This window comes from Schistocerca serialis, chromosome 2 (assembly GCF_023864345.2).
Source record: "Schistocerca serialis cubense isolate TAMUIC-IGC-003099 chromosome 2, iqSchSeri2.2, whole genome shotgun sequence".
Classification (NCBI taxonomy): Eukaryota; Metazoa; Arthropoda; class Insecta; order Orthoptera; family Acrididae; genus Schistocerca; species Schistocerca serialis.
In genome coordinates this window covers 858949585-858969771 of record NC_064639.1, presented here as the reverse complement: position 1 = coordinate 858969771, position 20187 = coordinate 858949585, and the positions used below count along the sequence as shown (strand labels likewise).

The 20187-nt window shown below is 44.2% G+C and overlaps 1 protein-coding gene across 1 annotated transcript in view; it reads left to right on the top strand.

Moving 5' to 3' along the window:
* LOC126455942 (sodium-independent sulfate anion transporter-like) overlaps positions 1–20187 on the top strand; it is a 173586-nt gene that overhangs the window by 80172 nt on the left and 73227 nt on the right. The window contains exon 2 of the mRNA XM_050091700.1: positions 6453–6703. Coding sequence (XP_049947657.1) covers positions 6453–6703 — 251 coding nt within the window. The remainder of the gene's footprint in view (positions 1–6452; positions 6704–20187) is intronic.

Below are 20187 nucleotides of genomic sequence, written 5' to 3'. Positions count from 1 at the left end.
ATACTGAGTTATGATGACTGTGGTGCCAGTAGAGATGCGAAAATTCATCCTCGTGCTCACAAACCGAGTCCTGGATGATGCGGGTTGTGTGAAGAGGAGCCCCGTCGTTTTGGAGCACAGCAGCACGATTGGGAAACAATTAATGGATGGACCTGATCAGCCGAAATGGTCACATAACCCTTGCAGAGTAACCATGGGGCTCCTGGACTGCCCCGAATCCCCGCCATGTTTCACCCTTGGGACGTTAGCTGGGCCATAACAGTATGAAACAGAACTCATACGACCAAATAACTTTCTTCCATTGTTCCATAGTCCATATTTTATGGTTTCGGCACCATATTTTGCTGTTAAGGGCATCTGCGTCACTGATGAGGGGTTTTGGAATTTCAGCTCGCCCTGCAGTTCCTGCTTCTGAAACTCCCATTCTCTTCGGGTGCTGACAGGTTTCACAAGTTCTGTAGCGACTTTTGCAGCTATACACCTTTTCTTTTTGACACAGTTCCTTTCAGTGACGATCACGATCACTCAACATACACTTTCGTCCGCGTTGTGACTTAGCGGGTGATGTTTCTTTGATTTCCCTGTACGCGGTATAGCACTTCGAAACACCAAACGCTGCGGCTACCTTAGTTACGGAAGCTCCAGCAACTTCCCGACGTTATACAGGTTGGTCCATTGATCGTGGCCGGGCCAAATATCTCACGAAATAAGCATCAAACGATAAAACTACAAAGAACGGAACTTGTCCACCTTAAAGGGGGAAATCAGAAGGCGCTATGGTTGGCCCGCTAGATCACGCTGTGACAGCGCTGCCATAGGTCAAACGGATATCAACTGCGTTTTTTAAATAGGAACCCCCATTTTTATTACATATTCGTGTAGTACGTAAAGAAATATGAATGTTTTAGATGGACCACTTTTTTCGCTTTGTCGCAGATGGCGCTGTAATAGTTACAAACATACGGCTCACAATTTTAGACGAACAGTTGGTAACAGGGAGGTTTTTTTAAATTAAAATACAGAACGTAGGTACGTTTGAACATTTTATTCCGGTTGTTCCAATGTGATATATGTACCTTTGTGAAGCTATCATTTCTGAGAACGCATGCTGTTACAGCGTGATTACCTGTAAATACCACATTAATGCAATAAATGCTCAAAATGATGTCCGTCAACCTTAATGCATTTGGCAATATGTGTAACGACATTCCTGTCAACAGCGAGTAGTTCGCCTTCCGTAATGTTCGCACATGCATTGACAATGCGCTGACACATGTCTGGAGTTGTCGGTGGATCACGATGGCAAATATCCTTCAACTTTCCCCACAGAAAGAAATCCGGGGACGTCAGGTCCGGTGATCGTGCGGGCCATAGTATGGTGCGTCGACGACCAATTCACCTGTCATGAAATATGCTATTCAATACTGCTTCAACCGCACGCGAGCTATGTGCCGGACATCCATCATGTTGGAAGTACATCGCCATTCTGCCCTGCAGTGAAACATCTTGTAGTAACATCGGTAGAACATTGCGTAGGAAATCAGCTTACATTGCACCAGTTGCATTGCCATCGATAAAATGGGGGCCAATTATCCTTCCTCCCATAATGCCGCACCATACATTAACCCGCCAAGGTCGCTGATGTTCCACTTGTCGTAGCCATCGTGGATTTTCCGTTGCCCAATAGTGCATATTATGCCGGTTTACGTAACCGCTGTTGGTGAATGACGCTTCGTCGCTAAGTAGAACGCGTGCAAAAAATCTGTCATCGTCCCGTAATTTCTCTTAAGCCCAGTGGCAGAACTTTACACGACATTCAAAGTCGTCGCCATGCAATTTCTGGTGCATAGAAATATGGTACGGGTGCAATCGATGTTGATGTAGCATTCTCAACACCGACGTTTTTGAGATTCCCGATTCTCGCGCAATTTGTCTGCTACTGGTGTGCGGACTAGCAGCGACAGCAGCTAAAACACCTAATTGGGCATCATCATTTGTCGTATGTCGTGGATGACGTTTCACATGTGGCTGAACACTTCCTGTTTCCTTAAATAACATAAGTATCCGGCGAACGGTCCGGATACTTGCATGATGTCTTCCAGGATACCGAGCAGCATACATAGCACACGCCCGTTGGGCATTTTGATCGCAATAGCCACACATCAACACGATATCGACCTTTTCCGCAATTGGTAAACCGTCCATTTTAACACGGGTAATGTATCACGAAGGAAATACTGTCCGCACTGGCGGAATTTTACGTGATATCACGTACTTACACGTTTGTGACTATCACAGCGCCAAAACGAAAAAAGTGGTCCAATTAAAAACACTCATATTTCTGTGCGTGCTACACGAATATGTAATAAAAAATGGGGGTTCCTATTTAAAAAAACGCAGTTGATGTCCGTTTGACCTATGGCAGCGCCATCTAGCGGGCTAACCATAGCGCCATCTGGTTTCCCCCTTCAAGCTAGAAGAGTTTCGTTCTTTGTAGTTTTTTCGTTTGATGCTTATTTCTTGAGATCTTTGGCCTGGTCACTATCAATGGACCACCCTGTATACTTATGACGTGGTCAGTCTGAGGGTGATCTACAATCTATGATAACTGAAGACAACTTTACAAGCAATGATCGCTAAAAAAGCATTTTATTGGATGACCAGCTTCAAAAGAGATATGCTGTCCTCATCGGACCTTACGCTTTGTGATGGACAACATGCTGTAAATATTTTAAAGCGTAATAACCGATGGTGACAGTATAGCTCTTTTGAAACCAGCCATCCGATAAAATGCTTTTTTATCCATCTTGGCTTGTGACGTTTTCTTCAATTGTTAAGTTCCCCGCGTCTGAATGCACTGAGCTCCGACACAATGCACTCACAGCTACGCAGGGTACTGTTCTGACTTCGACGGACACGTGCAATATTTTGAGGTCATTGCACGGGTGCCATTCGTGGTCAAATGCAACAGCACAATCTGCATTTACGTTCAGGCATGCGTTTCTCGCTGTCTTTCGAAATTTTTGTCCAACCCCCTGATGGGGCTCATCTAACAAAAACAATGCTAAGGTGTCGAAAATATAAGTAACTCGTTAAACAGACCTAGTATGTTCACTGATAGCGTAGAGTAGTGAAAGCATCGTAACGACAGCTAAGAGTAACCTAAATACATCTGTAATCTTAGGTAGTCAGGGTTAATACAGGTACAGTTTCAGGGTGCCAGAATGCCTAAATATCTTTTATCCTACCGTTTCAACATAACTGTTTAAACTTCGATTATCACGACAACTTCGTTATGATCCACGATAAAGCAATTAACTACATATTTACAATGAAATGAACACCCTTAGCTGCTTACAGGCGTTGAAATACGTCAACGGGGACAGATGAAAATGTGTGCGCCGACCGGGACTCGAACCCGGGATCTCCTGCTTACATGGCAGACGCTCTATCCATTTTTTTTTTTTCGAACACGCTAAGCTACCGTGCTGGCTGCCATCTGAGCCACCGAGGACTCAGAGGATAGTGCGACTGCAGGGATTTATCTCTGGCACGCCTCCCGCGAAACCCGCATTCTCAACGTATTGTCCCGCACTACATTCGTAGTGCCCCCCGCCCATTATACTCATTACTCGCGGCGCGTTGCCGATTCACGTAAGAGTTCGGGCACTGTTTGTGCATTCGCACAGGAGAAGAAGATGGTCAAGTGGCCGGTGTGCCTTAACTATATATATACTAAGATCGTATCTGATCTTTCGGACACGTCCGAAAGAACAAATACCATCTTAGTATATATATAACTACATATTTCGCATTCGGGTGTTCCTGAAATGTTGTGAACCAATAGTACAGTCTTGCCTGAATGAGAAAGGCGCGTATCGGGGAATATTATTGCAGATATTAAAGTTTTAGTCTACAGAAGAAGAATGAAATGTAGAGGTATCAGATAAATTATACGAAGAAATAAATGTACGAACAATCCTGCGATGGAAACAAATAACGTAGTAGTTAAAGCCTTGTGGAGGAAAAAGGGGAAGACGGTCAGTGAAAGGGGTAAAAGTAACTGCGGAGGAAGACAAAATTCATGGAAGGTCACAAATTATATACGACGTCAGACGTATAAAGCGGAAGAGACACAGATTTAGAAAACTCTGTCGTAGACTGTAATGTGTTGTGTACACCACTATATTAACGTCATAGTCTTAAATGCTCATTTTGTACTTCTGTGACATTATTGTTCATATTTTCAAAAAAAAATTGTAAATATTTTATTGAAACTGTTAAAGCAGAAGTAGAGACATCTTGTTTAAAGCGAAATCGATACTGAAACTCTTTGATAAGATTAAAATGAATGTACATATTAAGAAAAAGGGTGTATTATTTACTTTTAAATATTGTAAAGATATATATTTGTTATAATTATTAAATGTAAAAAGGTGCTATAATGTAATTATGTATGTAATAGTTACTGGCACTCACTTAGGGCTGTATGAGATATGTGTAATATAAAAGATGGAGTAGTTCCGTCAGGAACGGAAAGCTGTGAAAGCGTAGTAAAAGGTGGGAGCGCATTGGCGGGCGCGAACAAAGTCAGTCGGTGGCCAGTGATCTTAGAGGCAGCACGTACAGTGTGGAGTGCGCCATATTGTTGCATCTTGCCTCGGTTGGAAACTTCAGTTTATCATGGCCTGGTATGCGGAGAAAAACGGGTTATTGATTATAAGATGGATCATCGCTATGAAGAGGAAATAAGTCCGACATGGATAATTGCTCTTGGCCGTTCTGATATTAATGCAGTTATTGCCACCGTCGCTGATCACAGCTTACAGGGTACGACATTTTAGCTATGTATTATAGTGTGTGCCACGAAGTTGAAATGTGCTTTAAGAATAATAACCATTATCCAAATTAACAATTGTGTCCACCTGGTAATTTATCCCGCTCATAAACCAAGCAGGATCCTAACCTGGTAAATGAAAGTTCCGAGTGACCTGTATTCAGCCAAGACTGTGAAATCTTTAATATATTGTTGGCAAATCAGTGATTAATCAGTGAAATAATTGATGGAAAGAATAACTGAGAATTTCTTAATTAACATTGCTATTATTTTCTGTGTTAAAATGTTTACGTAAAGTTGTGCCAGATTCAGAGACCACATTTGATAAATTGTTTGCTGCTGTCACGTTACGTATTAATGAAAGAAAATACTAAGTTGATGATTAATGGTGATAAATAGTAAGGTTAAACAGCTTATAGTGAATCAATAAAATGTTGAGTACCAAATATGTCGATGTAGAAACCTCCCCTGTCCAAATTTACTTTTGCTTTCATTAAATCAGTCTGTTTGCTTAAGCAATTGGGTACTGTAGTTTTGTTTCGAGTGGCTAAACTTTTCTTGTATTGCTGAACCATCTTTTATCTAAATCTGAAGTGAAGTCTGTTATGTAAGTAGGGAGTTGCAATCTCTTCTGCTGTCCTACTCAGCTTCATTACGTGTGCCTAATTAGACTGGCGAATAATAGTGTACCACCAACCACATATATTGTTATCGATGCAGAATAGTAGTCTAACTACTGTTATTTGCCATACCTTTGAACTAAAGACGTATTTGAAGAAACGAGTTAAAGTCTGATGCTTATTCCTTAGGTTAACACACACGGTTAATACACTTGTTTTAGTGGTTTTGCTGCCCGGATAGGTAACTGTATTTCTGTTTGTTACATTGCTTATTATTAACAGTATAGTATAAGAATATTACAGTTGGCTTTGCATGACAGTATGTTTTGTAAACCAATTCAGGGAATACAAAATACAAATGGTTCAAATGGCTCTGAGCACTATGGGACTTAACTTCTGAGGTCATCAGTCCCCTAGAACTTAGAACTACTTAAACCTAACTAACCTAAGGACATCACACACATCCATGCCCGAGGCAGGATTCGAACCTGCGACCGCAGCGGTCGCGCGGTTCCAGACTGTAGCGCCTAGAACCGCTCGGCCACCCTGGCCGGTTACAAAATACACCCAGGTATTACATCTGGTTCTACATATCAGGACAGTAAATAACACACACAACATAAGCAAGAATATTACACTTCAAGATGGAGAATCTGCTTAGTAAACTTCCAGCGTTTGCTCAAAGCTTGTAAACTTGCGATGACAGCGACGGCTGCAAATCGTCGATGGGATAAGTCTGTTCCTTATCTCCAGACAGATAAGAAGAGCGCCTTGTTTCTGGCAGGGATGTACTACACAAAGAACGCTGGATCAAGAGTATCTGGGTTAGTGAAGCGAGATCATCCGGAAGTTGCAGAGCACATGGGGTCTCCCACTTACCAAAATTACTCCCTCGTTGCCACTGACAGCGAGGGTACACATATTTAGTTGCTCGTGTTATTATTTATTCCGCGAGTATGGGAAGATGCTGGAAGACGTTTGTTTCCTCCTTCCAGAACATGACACAGACGTTACGGCAGCGGAAGAGCGCGCGATCAGCTGCTCGGCCGTGCTGCGGTACCTGAAGAAGTCCGCCTCGGAGGCGTGCAGCGTGGCAACGGCCCGCAAGCGGCTGCCCATCCTGCAGTGGCTGCCCACCTACACCTTGTCCACCCTGCTGCAAGACGCGGTGGCCGGCATCACCGTCGGCCTCACCGCCATTCCCCAGGGCATCGCGTACGCCGTGGTCGCCGGCCTGCCTCCACAGGTGAGCTGCCTCCAGCCGTGCTCGTCCTACAATGAAATGCGCCTATTGCAGTGCCGGCCGTTGTGGCCGTGCGGTTCTAGGCGCTTCAGTCTGGAACCGCGTGACCGCTACGGTCGCAGGTTCGAATCCTGCCTCGGGTATGGATGTGTGTGATGTCCTTAGGTTAGTCAGGTTTAAGTAGTTCTAAATTCTAGGGGACTGATGATTTCAGAAATTAAGTCCCATAGTGCTCAGAGCCATTTGAACCTATTGCAGTATTTACCGGCAGTTCCATTCTGGGGAGTTCGGCCTAGAGATGGGCAAACTTTTAAAAATATCAATTTATATTCTGTCCACGTTTATAAAAGGCGTCGATATAATCGATTCAAAAATATCGATAATTCGATGTATCAGCCGACATTTTCAGTATTTACAGGAGTTTAAAAAAATTAATCGAAGTTACAGAAATGATTAAAAAATTTAAACTGAGTGCCGGACCGAGACTGGAACTCGGGACCTTTGCCTTTCACGGTCGAGTGCTCTACCATCTTTTTTTATCTCATTTTGTTCTATATTGTTCGTTGAATTCGTTCGGGGCGTATGTCCGATGACAACCGTTCAGGTTCGTCGTTGATTCGTTCTCTCAGTTTTTTATTACAGAGGAGCTAACCCTCTGACCGAAGGCGCTGAGCTACCGTGCCGGCAACTAATCTTCTCTCTATCGTTCCTATTTTACTACATGTACTGCCGAAGCAAGTAGTCAAAAATAGTTAATAGAAGTTATAGAAATGATTAAAAATAAAACTGAGTGCCTGACCGAGACTGGAACTCGGGACCTTTGCCTTTTACGGTCGAGTGCTGTACCATCTGAGCTATCTGAGCACCACTCACGACACGTCCTCACAGCTTAATTTCCGCCGTTACCTCGTCTCCTACCTTCCAAGGCAGGAAACGAGGTTCAAATGTGTGTGAAATCTTATGGGACTTAACTGCTAAGATCATCAGTCCCTAAGCTTACACACTACTTAACCTAAATTATCCTAGCCGGCCGCGGTGGTCTAGCGGTTCTGGCGCTGCAGTTCGGAACCGCGGGACTGCTACGGTCGCAGGTTCGAATCCTGCCTCGGGCATGGGTGTGTGTGATGTCCTTAGGTTAGTTAGGTTTAAGTAGTTCTAAGTTCTAGGGGACTTATGACCTAAGATGTTGAGTCCCATAGTGCTCAGAGCCATTTAAATTATCCTAAGGACAAATATATACACCCATGCACGAGGGAGGACTCGAACCTCCTCCGGGACCAGCCGCACAGTCCATGATAGTAGCGCCTTAGACCGTTCGGGGAAACGATGTACTGGGAATGAAAGCTGTGAGGACGAGTCGTGAGTCGTGCTTGGGTAGCACAGATAGTAGACCACTTGTCCGCGAAATGCAAAGTTCCCAAGTTCGATTTCCGGTACGGTACGTAGTTTTAATTTGCCAGTAAGTTTCATATCAGGGTACACTCCGCTGCAGAGTGAAATTTTCATTCTGGAAACATCCCCCAGGCTGTGGCTAAGCCATGTCTCCGCAATATCGTTTCTTCCAGGTGTGCTAGTTCTGCAAGGTCTGCAGGAAAGCTGTGAAGCCTGGAAGGTAGGAGAGGTGCACTGGAGGGATGAAAACTGCGTGGCTCAGATGGTCGAGCACTTATGGCCAGAGTTCGAGTCTCACTCCGGCACACAGTTTCATATCAGCGCACACTTCGCTGCAGAGAGAAAAATTTCACTCTCATTAAAAACATTTAAAAATTGACGTGTACTTTATTATATCCAACATTAACCAATAAAAGCCATACAACATGCTATAAAATCACTTATTTACAAAAAAAATAATTAATGAAACCAATAACCGTCACCGACAGACATTAACAGAACTCTTTATTTCGTATGTTCCGCTGTCAGTCTGCTTCTGTTATCTAGCACGACCAAGCTTACTAAGGAAGCAACAGTTTCGGACAAAACAGAACAGGCTTGGCATGTTACATATTTTTGAGCAATTTCTGACAAAGTGGGTGTGAAACGACGACTAAGCATTTCAGCCAACAGAGTCCATTTTCCATTAAATACCAGTGCAGTAATGTGTGCGGTATTTGTGCCGAGTGTACGATACTTTTACAGTGCGTCCATCTTTTCTTGAGCCAGGCAATCAGGGTGTAAGAGAAGTGCACATTCTGCCTCATAGTTTGGAGCAATGAGTAACGGTCTTCGCCATTATCATACAGTGCTGTCACTAAATGTGTCAATTTTGCACCTCATATCTCTCATTTGCAATGGCAGATATGAAACACAGAAGTAACAAGCTTTCATGAATATGCAATATAGATACACTCATTCCCAACTCTGGTTATTTTTAGCACTCAATATGGAAGTTAACTAAGCTCATTGCAAAATATTTACTGTCAGATTGCGAAGAGTGGTAATAGCTGGAATGGGGAAGAAGTCTGCTGATGAGAACTATAGCGCCTATGAGTCAAGAAAAGACAGACAATAAATAATCGCTTTTAGCTTTAGTTATTAAATACCGATTAATCGACATTTCGATAATATAATTACTGAAGTCACACATTGCTGTCATTTTGAAGAGATATACATGTTTTGATAAATCGATTCTCATTGTCAGTCTCTAGTTTGACCACCTGGTGCAAGTCCTCTTATTTGGCACCACTTCGGCGGCTTGCGCTACGATGATGATGAAATTATGATGAGGATAACGCACAGACATACACACACACACACACACACACACACACACAAATCGGCGACCAAGCCGGGAACTGGAAGCGAGGCTCCGTGATCGAGAGTCAACAATGCTAACCACAAGACAACGAGCTGCCAACGTTCTCATCCTAGAGAGCATGTATTACATGGGAGGGTGATAATCCTAGCATATCACAGAAGATGAGAGGGACGGTTTGAATCGAGCGCCGACAAAGGCTTTAGTAACCTTTCCTCTGTTTAGCGGACTTGATGTGTGCGGCGCGGCGTGAGTCGCATCAATCCCGACTGACCAGGCGAACACGGCAAGTGCCACCAGTCGATTTGCCAGGAACTTCCGTAGGTGGAAGAGGAGTCAAAATACGCGAACACGTGTCTGGGCTTATCCATAGATACTCGACCCTTTCTGAAAAATGACAGTCAAAGTTTTCGAGGTACTTTCGATGTCCATTACGTGGCTTTTAGCGAGCGATATCCTCAGACAAAATGATTGCTCAGTGATTAGCATAGTGGGTTCCTAATTTTTCGCCCCGAGTTCGAAACCAGGTTATTGTTTTCTTCATTTTATTTTATTTACTTTTTTATCAACCCTTGTCCGTAGATGGTTACTACATGAATGTGTGTTATCAAATCAGGGGACACAAGGCGTTATATTAACTGTAAAATTCTAAATGGATTTCCAATAAGTGATATATTTATGATATGATGTGTGTGTGTCTGGTTGTTGATTTTTCATTCTCTTCTCAGTTCTTATACTAAATCTTATATTTTATTCATATGTTTGTTCTTCAGGAAGACTTGGTGCATTTCTTTGGGTGATATCGGTCGTGTAAACATTCACGTATTCCGAACACCACCAGCATCCCGTCAAGGCAGGTTGGTATGAACCTCACTCGGGAAAGAAACATCGTTAACGTTGCTGAAGACTTCGAGCGTTGGCAATAATTTCGCGGAAAATCATGGATAACGGCTCACTTTTCCAAAACCTAGCGCTTGCAATTGATTATGAATCAAAATATACCATAAGAATTTCACTGAAAACAATTTCAAATAATTTTCTGTTTTTTTTTAATATTCATTTATCTGATATACAATTAGTAGACGAATAAGGACAATATACGCTGGAAAGTCATAGGCCAGCTAAGGATCTTCAAATCTAAGTCAGGACTGAGGTTAACAGTGACTTATTTTCTCTAATGATTGACGTGAACCATAGTAAAATGAACAGAGATGATTTTTCCCTAACATTTAAATGAAAACACAAAACGCTCTAAGACGGTGGGGAGGGAGACTGTACTGAGGAAGCTCATCAAGATCTGCGGCTCTGCGTAGAGCACGAAATCAAAGTTGACAGTACAACAATTTGCCACAAATTAAGCAGCACAAGCTGCGTGGAAAAGTAAGCAGGTAATGAGCTGCTTAGAATGTAGATACCACAAGATGCGACACTTAAATTTTTCCAAATCAGTTAGCGTGCATCAGTCATCACAAACGGATGCCAAAGATGACCCCCTCTCAACGACGACCCAGAGACGAATGCCCAGTATCTAAATTCACTACCTTCGACTCTAGTTTCAACAAACTCTACGTGGAAGAGACGACTCAGTGCTGTTGCCAATGTGACAGACGAGAATATCGCTTATTTCACGAAAAAATGGGAACTGCAGCAAAAACTTCCCAATCTTGACGTACAAAATACACTTTAACATGATTGGTATCATTTTGGAATAGTGTTTCCTCTATTGATCGGACCGTTTGCACCAAGCATGGTGGTGGGGCGATTCAGTTAAAATGGGTAACTAATATTTAGGAGCAAAAACAACCATCGTTCTCACACCAGTTGGTCAGTACTGTAGCATCTCGGCCTTTGATATCCATGCAGAAAAGGCAAAAACGCCATCCACGAATATACTCTACGGACAGGATGACATGGCACCCTCTGCCCACAGCTAGGACAAGGTACGAGCTGTGTCCATACTAGCACAAAGCAGGACACAGTTTCATATGCATGAAAACTGCCTGTCTCCCTAGGCAGACATGCCTATCCTAATGAGATCCTGTCTACAACAGGATTTTGAGACCACATCGCAGCGCAATGTCCTAGCGGAAAAAATCTCAAAAGCTTTTCTCCCAAGCACTCAAGTATAGTACACACAAAATAATGGCGAGATAGTGACATAAAATGAAACAATATTTCTTAGTAATATGTGAGAGTACCGTCACAAAACAAGCCCATTTTGTGACTCGAGGTGTGCGATGTGGCTGTGCGATACTGCAACCTCGTCACACGACTAGTGGCCGAGAGGGATGGCAATGTTCGCTCAGAAAACTGTCCTGGTAGACGTTTCAGCTTCTTGTACGAGACATAGCACGATCTTCTCACAAGAAAACAACACTCAAACGTGATTTCTGAATGATAAAACTGCTGCTTAATCTTTCCTCGTATACAGAATGCAAGTGACATAATACTACTTTGTGCAGTAGCGCTGAAATATTAGTCATTTGCACATCCAGGCATTTGGTACACTTTGTGCCAAGTGAGTTTGTTGTAGGCGACCTCCATTGTGTTAACAGTTTTAATGGCGATAAGTGGACAGTTGTGTATCAAAATAAGCGAGAATTTTCGATTTCAGTCGGAAGAAATCTGCTAGTTTGATGTTAAGGACGTTACCAATGAGAGTTTGATAGCATTTCAGTTTCTCCTCGCTTTCCAGTTCGGGATTTTGTCTCAGTTACTGATGGTAAAAGAAACAACTGAGAGATACTTCACCAGAAAACGTCTTCTTCCTTGTATAAGTGCCATTCATTGAATATGCACATCATTTTCCTATGAGAAATATTTCCTGAGTTTAGGGTCGACTGCTGATTTATTCTTTTACGATTCAAACACAGGATTCCATGGATTCAATTGTAGTCACCTGCGAGTTGGTAAGACTACACTGTACAACGACAAATAGCTATCCGTTGCTTTATTTATTTATTTAATTTTAAAACGAAGTGAACCACTCCTCACCATCCTCTGCCGTTCTCCCACCTCCTTCCGAGAGATACCCACACATATGCATCACATTCCCGACCTCATATCATGAAACGTAAAGTGAAAAGATTGTCAGTTATGTGCCTAGTAATGTAAAGAATTACGTATTGGCGTGATTAGGCAGTCTTGCTCTAATCCCCATGGTCTCGCCAAATGTCTGAAAATGTTTGGTTCTATTGGTCAATGTCTACTTTAACAGCAAGCTTATGTAACTTATTTCAGGGGTCCACTATTCAAAGGCTATCCCCGCAAAAACAGCGGCACTACATCAAAATAACAATGAATAACGACGGGCGATAAGGTATAATAAGAATAATTTATGATGTTCACAAATTGTAGTGTTCTAGACGACTGCTTCCGGGATAAGGCATATAATGTTCTACTTTGAAATATTTTTTCTTTCAATATACGAGTATCTGTTACAAATAATTAACTGCGCTTCAGAAAAAGTAATAATGTTAATAAATTCATTTCTACCTTAAAGAGAAAATTGAATCTCATTACTCTTCATTGGAGTGGACCTATGTTGCTTCAAAAATTTTCATCACTCACCCACTAATATTAAAATGCCGGATATTAAGCAAACGTAATTTTCTACTCCGTAACGATTAAAATTTTATTTATTAACTTAAACCATATATTACGACGTCACAAAAGATAGAAGCTGTTCGCATTAGTGAGGAACTATTTCAATGGCTTCTTAATACAGGTCTGTTTCTCGATTTCGAAGAGTGTTCTTACGCTATGAGTCGTTTTATATACAAAAAATCTATAAAATCATTGTTAGTGGACGAGCAGTCAAGGGCAGACACGTTCTCCCACTCCATCAGAAGACAAAAACTGCAGAGTCTCTATATAAACTCTAAACTAAACTAAACTCCGTCCGAACAGGCCTTGGAAGGCCCGACGGTACCGCCCGGCCGTCGTGTCATCCTCAGCCCACAAGCGTCACTGGATATGGATATGGAGGGGCATGCGGTCAGCACACCACTCTCCCGGCCTTACGTCAGTTTACGAGACCGCTTCTTCTTAATGAAGTAGCTCCTCGGTTCACCTCACAAGGGCTGAGTACACCCCGCTTGCCAATAGCACTCGGCAGACCGGATGGTCACCCATACGAGCGCTAGCCCAGCCCGACAGCGCTTAACTCCGGGATGATGATGGCATTGAAACAGAGGATGACACGCGTAAAGCTGAAATACTAAACACCTTTTTCCAAAGCTGTTTCACTGAGGAAGACCGCACTGCAGTTCCTTCTCTAAATCCTCGCACAAACGAAAAAACGGCTCACATCGAAATAAGTGTCCAAGGAATAGAAAAGCAACTGGAATCACTCAACAGCTCAACAGAGGAAAGTCCACTGGACCTGACGGGATACCAGTTCGATTCTACATAGAGTACGCGAAAGAACTTGCACCCCTTCTAACAGCCGTGTACCGCAAGTCTCTAGAGGAACGGAAGGTTCCAAATGATTGGAAAAGAGCACAGGTAGTCCCAGTCTTCAAGAAGGGTCGTCGAGAAGATGCGCAAAACTATAGACCTATGTCTCTGACGTCGATCTGTTGTCGAATTTTAGAACATGTTTTTTGCTCGAGTATCATGTCGTTTTTGGAAACCCAGAATCTACTATGTAGGAATCAACATGGATTCCGGAAACAGCGATCGTGTGAGACCCAACTCGCTTTATTTGTTCATGAGACCCAAAAAATATTAGATACAGGCTCCCAGGTAGATGCTATTTTTCTTGACTTCCGGAAGGCGTTCGATACAGTTCCGCACTGTCGCCTGATAAACAAAGTAAGAGCCTACGGAATATCAGACCAGCTGTGTGGCTGGATTGAAGAGTTTTTAGCAAACAGAACACAGCATGTTGTTATCAATGGAGAGACGTCTACAGACGTTAAAGTAACCTCTGGCGTGCCACAGGATAGTGTTATGGGACCATTGCTTTTCACAATATATATAAATGACCTAGTAGATAGTGTCGGAAGTTCTATGCGGCTTTTCGCGGATGATGCTGTAGTATACAGAGAAGTTGCAGCATTAGAAAATTGTAGCGAAATGCAGGAAGATCTGCAGCGGATAGGCACTTGGTGCATGGAGTGGCAACTGACCTTTAACATAGACAAATGTAATGTATTGCGAATACATAGAAAGAAGGATCCTTTATTGTACGATTATATGATAGCGGAACAAACACTGGTAGCAGTTACTTCTGTAAAATATCTGGGAGTATGCGTGCGGAACGATTTGAAGTGGAATGATCATATAAAATTAATTGTTGGTAAGGCGGGTACCAGGTTGAGATTCATTGGGAGAGTGCTTAGAAAATGTAGTCCATCAACAAAGGAGGTGGCTTACAAAACACTCGTTCGACCTATACTTGAGCATTGTTCATCAGTGTGGGATCCGTACCAGACCGGGTTGACGGAGGAGATAGAGAAGATCCAAAGAAGAGCGGCGCGTTTCGTCACAGGGTTATTTGGTAACCGTCATAGCGTTACGGAGTTGTTTAACAAACTCAAGTGGCAGACTCTGCAAGAGAGGCGCTCTGCATCGCGGTGTAGATTGCTGTCCAGGTTTCGAGAGGGTGCGTTTCTGGATGAGCTATCGAATATATTGCTTCCCCCTACTTATACCTCCCGAGGAGATCACGAATGTAAAATTAGAGAGATTAGAGCGCGCACGGAGGCTTTCAGACAGTCGTTCTTCCCGCGAACCATACACGACTGGAACAGGAAAGGGAGGTAATGACAGTGGCACGTAAAGTGCCCTCCGCCACACACCGTTCGGTGGCTTGCGGAGTATAAATGTAGATGTAGATGTAGATCTGACGGGAACCTGTACTCTGTGTCAACGATGAACATAAGTCTTGGACAATGGAAGGAACAAATACAAACTGAACGTTCTTTCATAAGTTGTCTAATTTGCAGCGTCACACTCATTTCTCTTGTATCAGGCTCGATCAAGACTTATCCGTCAGAGCGCAAGAAAATATTTCCAGTAAATTGTTCATCAACCGTCACGAAGTATAATAGATCGATTGTGACGAAACGTATCACAGCGCAAAAGCACATTTCACGGCCGAGAAATGTTTACGTTAATACGCCATGACAAATAGTTCCTCAGTAAGGCGAGCAGACTCTTTCCTTTCGTATCAAAGTAGTATAACTACTTTTGTTATCAAAATGTGTTTCATTCTTGTGTAAAGTAATCTGTAAGTAGACAACATATAATTATCTACAAAAATTGTTGTGAAATAGGCTGTATACGACTCGTTTCATATTATTTGCCTATATGGTGCAGCTGATCTGTGCACTCCTAAACCAGTGAACTGGTTTCAACCAAACTCGGTACACGTAGCACTTACTACTGTCTGGAAAGAATCTCTGAGTTGGGGGTTAAGAACCACCTACCTATCAAAGTGGTAGGAGTGAGGTGCAAAGAAAGTGTAGCCCACGACCCGTGAATGACCAAACTTTATTCCTCCCCCTTTGAGAAGAAGCAGCATTAAGTGTCTAGCAACAAACTTCACACATAACTTCAAACCTTTATGAAAATTTTTCTCGCTTACAGCCCCCCCCCCCCCCCCCCCCCCCCCCCACAAAATGGTGAAAGGAGAAAAGAGTTTATCGCTTATTGTTCACGCAGTAAAACTACTGCATCAGGAATGACGTTTTAATTTATTACTTCTTTACTACCGACCGTATTCGCGACACATTTTGCAGACAGTGTTCACACACCACTGAATGTACTTTCAAAATTATATCATTGTGCAACACAAAATTCAAAGGATATTACGACATAAACACTGAGATACATGACAAACTGCAGCGTTATGCGTGACGTTTAAATTTATTACTTCTTTACTGATAAGTCTTTCCGCAACAGTATATGCCGCTGAGTGTACCTGCAAAATGACATTAGAGTATCATTATACGTCATCTAATTCAGGAGATATGATGTCATAGATACTGAGCTGCGTAAAAACAAAATTGCAGAGGGAAATTCGTTGAGATACAGGAGAATTATTTGTACAAAGACGTTTGAAATATGTTAAATACACTCCTGGAAATTGAAATAAGAACACCGTGAATTCATTGTCCCAGGAAGGGGAAACTTTATTGACACATTCCTGGGGTCAGATACATCACATGATCACACTGACAGAACCACAGGCACATAGACACGGGCAACAGAGCATGCACAATGTCGGCACTAGTACAGTGTATATCCACCTTTCGCAGCAATGCAGGCTGCTATTCTCCCATGGAGACGATCGTAGAGATGCTGGATGTAGTCCTGTGGAACGGCTTGCCATGCCATTTCCACCTGGCGCCTCAGTTGGACCAGCGTTCGTGCTGGACGTGCAGACCGCGTGAGACGACGCTTCATCCAGTCCCAAACATGCTCAATGGGGGACAGATCCGGAGATCTTGCTGGCCATGGTAGTTGACTTACACCTTCTAGAGCACGTTGGGTGGCACGGGATACATGCGGACGTGCATTGTCCTGTTGGAACAGCAAGTTCCCTTGCCGGTCTAGGAATGGTAGAACGATGGGTTCGATGACGGTTTGGATGTACCGTGCACTATTCAGTGTCCCCTCGACGATCACCAGTGGTGTACGGCCAGTGTAGGAGATCGCTCCCCACACCATGATGCCGGGTGTTGGCCCTGTGTGCCTCGGTCGTATGCAGTCCTGATTGGGGCGCTCACCTGCACGGCGCCAAACACGCATACGACCATCATTGGCACCAAGGCAGAAGCGACTCTCATCGCTGAAGACGACACGTCTCCATTCGTCCCTCCATTCGCGCCTGTCGCGACACCACTGGAGGCGGGCTGCACGATGTTGGGGCGTGAGCGGAAGACGGCCTAACGGTGTGCGGGACCGTAGCCCAGCTTCATGGAGACGGTTGCGAATGGTCCTCGCCGATACCCCAGGAGCAACAGTGTCCCTAATTTACTGGGAAGTGGCGGTGCGGTCCCCTACGGCACTGCGTAGGATCCTACGGTCTTGGCGTGCATCCGTGCGTCGCTGCGGTCCGGTCCCAGGTCGACGGGCACGTGCACCTTCCGCCGACCACTGGCGACAACATCGATGTACTGTGGAGACCTCACGCCCCACGTGTTGAGCAATTCGGTGGTATGTCCACCCGGCCTCCCGCATGCCCACTATACGCCCGCGCTCAAAGTCCGTCAACTGCACATATGGTTCACGTCCACGCTGACGCGGCATGCTACCAGTGTTAAAGACTGCGATGGAGCTCCGTATGCCACGGCAAACTGGCTGACACTGACTGCGGCGGTGCACAAATGCTGCGCAGCTAGCGCCATTCGACGGCCAACACCGCGGTTCCTGGTGTGTCCGCTGTGCCGTGCGTGTGATCATTGCTTGTACAGCCCTCTCGCAGTGTCCGGAGCAAGTATGGTGGGTCTGACACACCGGTGTCAATGTGTTCTTTTTTCCATTTCCAGGAGTGTATATGTTAGCTATAAGTTATATTTTCGTACAGGGCAAAGCCACTGGTAAACCGCTCCCCCTAAATCTCTGGATCGAATTCATCCAAACTTGGTACTCACACTATTCATTATCTGGAAAGAAATGCTGTGGAAATAACAACCAAAAACCTTGTATTGGAGTAGGGGTGATAACGTGGAGAGAGAAGAGGGTAGGAGGCGATGGACAGAGGGGGAGGGAGCAGATGATCAGAGGGGGAGGGAGCAGATGGACAGAGGGGATGGAGCAGATGGACAGAGGGGCAGGGAGCAGATGGACAAAGAGGGAGGGAGCAGATGGACAGAGGGAGAGGGAGCAGATGGACAGATGGGGAGGGAGCAGATGGACACAGGGGGAGGGAGCAGATGGACAGAGGGGGAAGGAGCAGATGGACAGAGGGGGAGGGAGCACATGGACAGAGGGGGGGAGCAGATGACAGAGGGGGAGGGAGCAGATGGACAGAGGGGATGGAGCAGATGGACAGAGGGGCAGGGAGCAGATGGACAAAGAGGGAGGGAGCAGATGGACAGAGGGAGAGGGAGCAGATGGACAGATGGGGAGGGAGCAGATGGACACAGGGGGAGGGAGCAGATGGACAGATGGGGAAGGAGCAGATGGACAGAGGGGGAGGGAGCAGATGGACAGAGGGAGCAGATGGACAGAGGGGGAGGGAGCAGATGGACAGAGGGGGAGGGAGCAGATGGACATAGGGGGAGGGAGCAGATGGACAGACGGAGAGGGAGCAGATGGACAGAGGGGGAGGGAGCAGATGGAGAGAGGGGGAAGGAGCAGATGGACAGAGGGGGGGAGCAGATGGACAGAGGGGGGGAGCAGATGGACAGAGGGGGAGGGAGCAGATGGACACAGGGGGAGGGAGCAGATGGACAGAGGGGGAGGGAGCAGATGGACAGAGGGGGAGGGAGCAGATGGACAGAGGGGGAGGGTGCAGATGGACAGAGGGGGAGGGAGCAGATGGACAGAGGGGGAGGCAGCACATGGACAGAGGGGCAGATGGACAAAGAGGGAAGGAGCAGATGGACAGAGGAGTGAGGAGCAGATGGAAAAAAAGGGGGAGGGGGAGATGGATAGAGAAGATTGAGGAGGAGATGGACAGAGAGAGGGAGAAGGAGAAGATTGGAATAAATACATACCCTGGCAACGCTGGGTACTCGGCTAGTCTTTATACTACTAAGCGACTATCTCGGAACCCAGGATGCAGTTTCTGTTGCAAGTTGCCTATCTGACAGCTCCCAGAGGCAACAAAAATTTTAGTTTCAATATTTCGTGTAATTATTGATCGAATTTAAGAATTTAAAATGCTGTATTATACTTCTCATTAAGAGGTATAATCACATGTTAAAACTTTAGCACAATAATACAAGTATAACAGTTAGGAACTGTGTGCTTGTACTGAGGCAGCGTCACTGACGACGAGCAAATACCAGGGCTTTATTCATCCGTCATTTGAGAATAAGAGCACTTAGCGACTTCCAACAGACTTTACATCTTTTCTACAATATTCGTCCCTGACACACGGCCCAAAATTATGAAAGAAAAAAATGTATCGCTAACTGAATTTTCCTGTTCGTGCAGTAAAACTCCATCGTGTGATATGACGTTTTAATTCATCAATTCTTTACTACCGACGTTATTCGCAACACACTTTACAGACAGTATCCACATATAATCTACACTCAGTGTAACTACAATATTACATAATAGTACGACACATAGTTCAGGAGATACTACGTCATAAACATTGAGTGCGTGAAAAGCGTGCTTTTGTTTAAAATGGAACGCAAATTACACAGAGTATAATCATCAAGTATTTCATAATACTTCCAACAAACTTTAAGCAGAATTTCAAACCATTTCTAAACTTTTTCTCCCTTACGTGATTAACGTCAAATATTTAACACATCACTTATTTGTAAAGTAATAAGACTTTTGAAGCCATTTTATGCATGGAAGATTGATTCTTTAAAGAATCGGGGGTTTCCTGGTAATCATCTAACTAACTAAAGCTGAAGCAGCAGCCTAATATCGAAATGCTCTGAATTCATATGCCGAAACTGCGATTTTATGCTCGCCTGGACTGTCCGGGAATTATTAATCTGTTCTCGCCATCGAATTTAAATTAGACAGACAGAAGAGCCATGCGTCATCAATCATTAATGTCACATTACGTCAGCAGAAAGCTCAGCTGCAGACGACC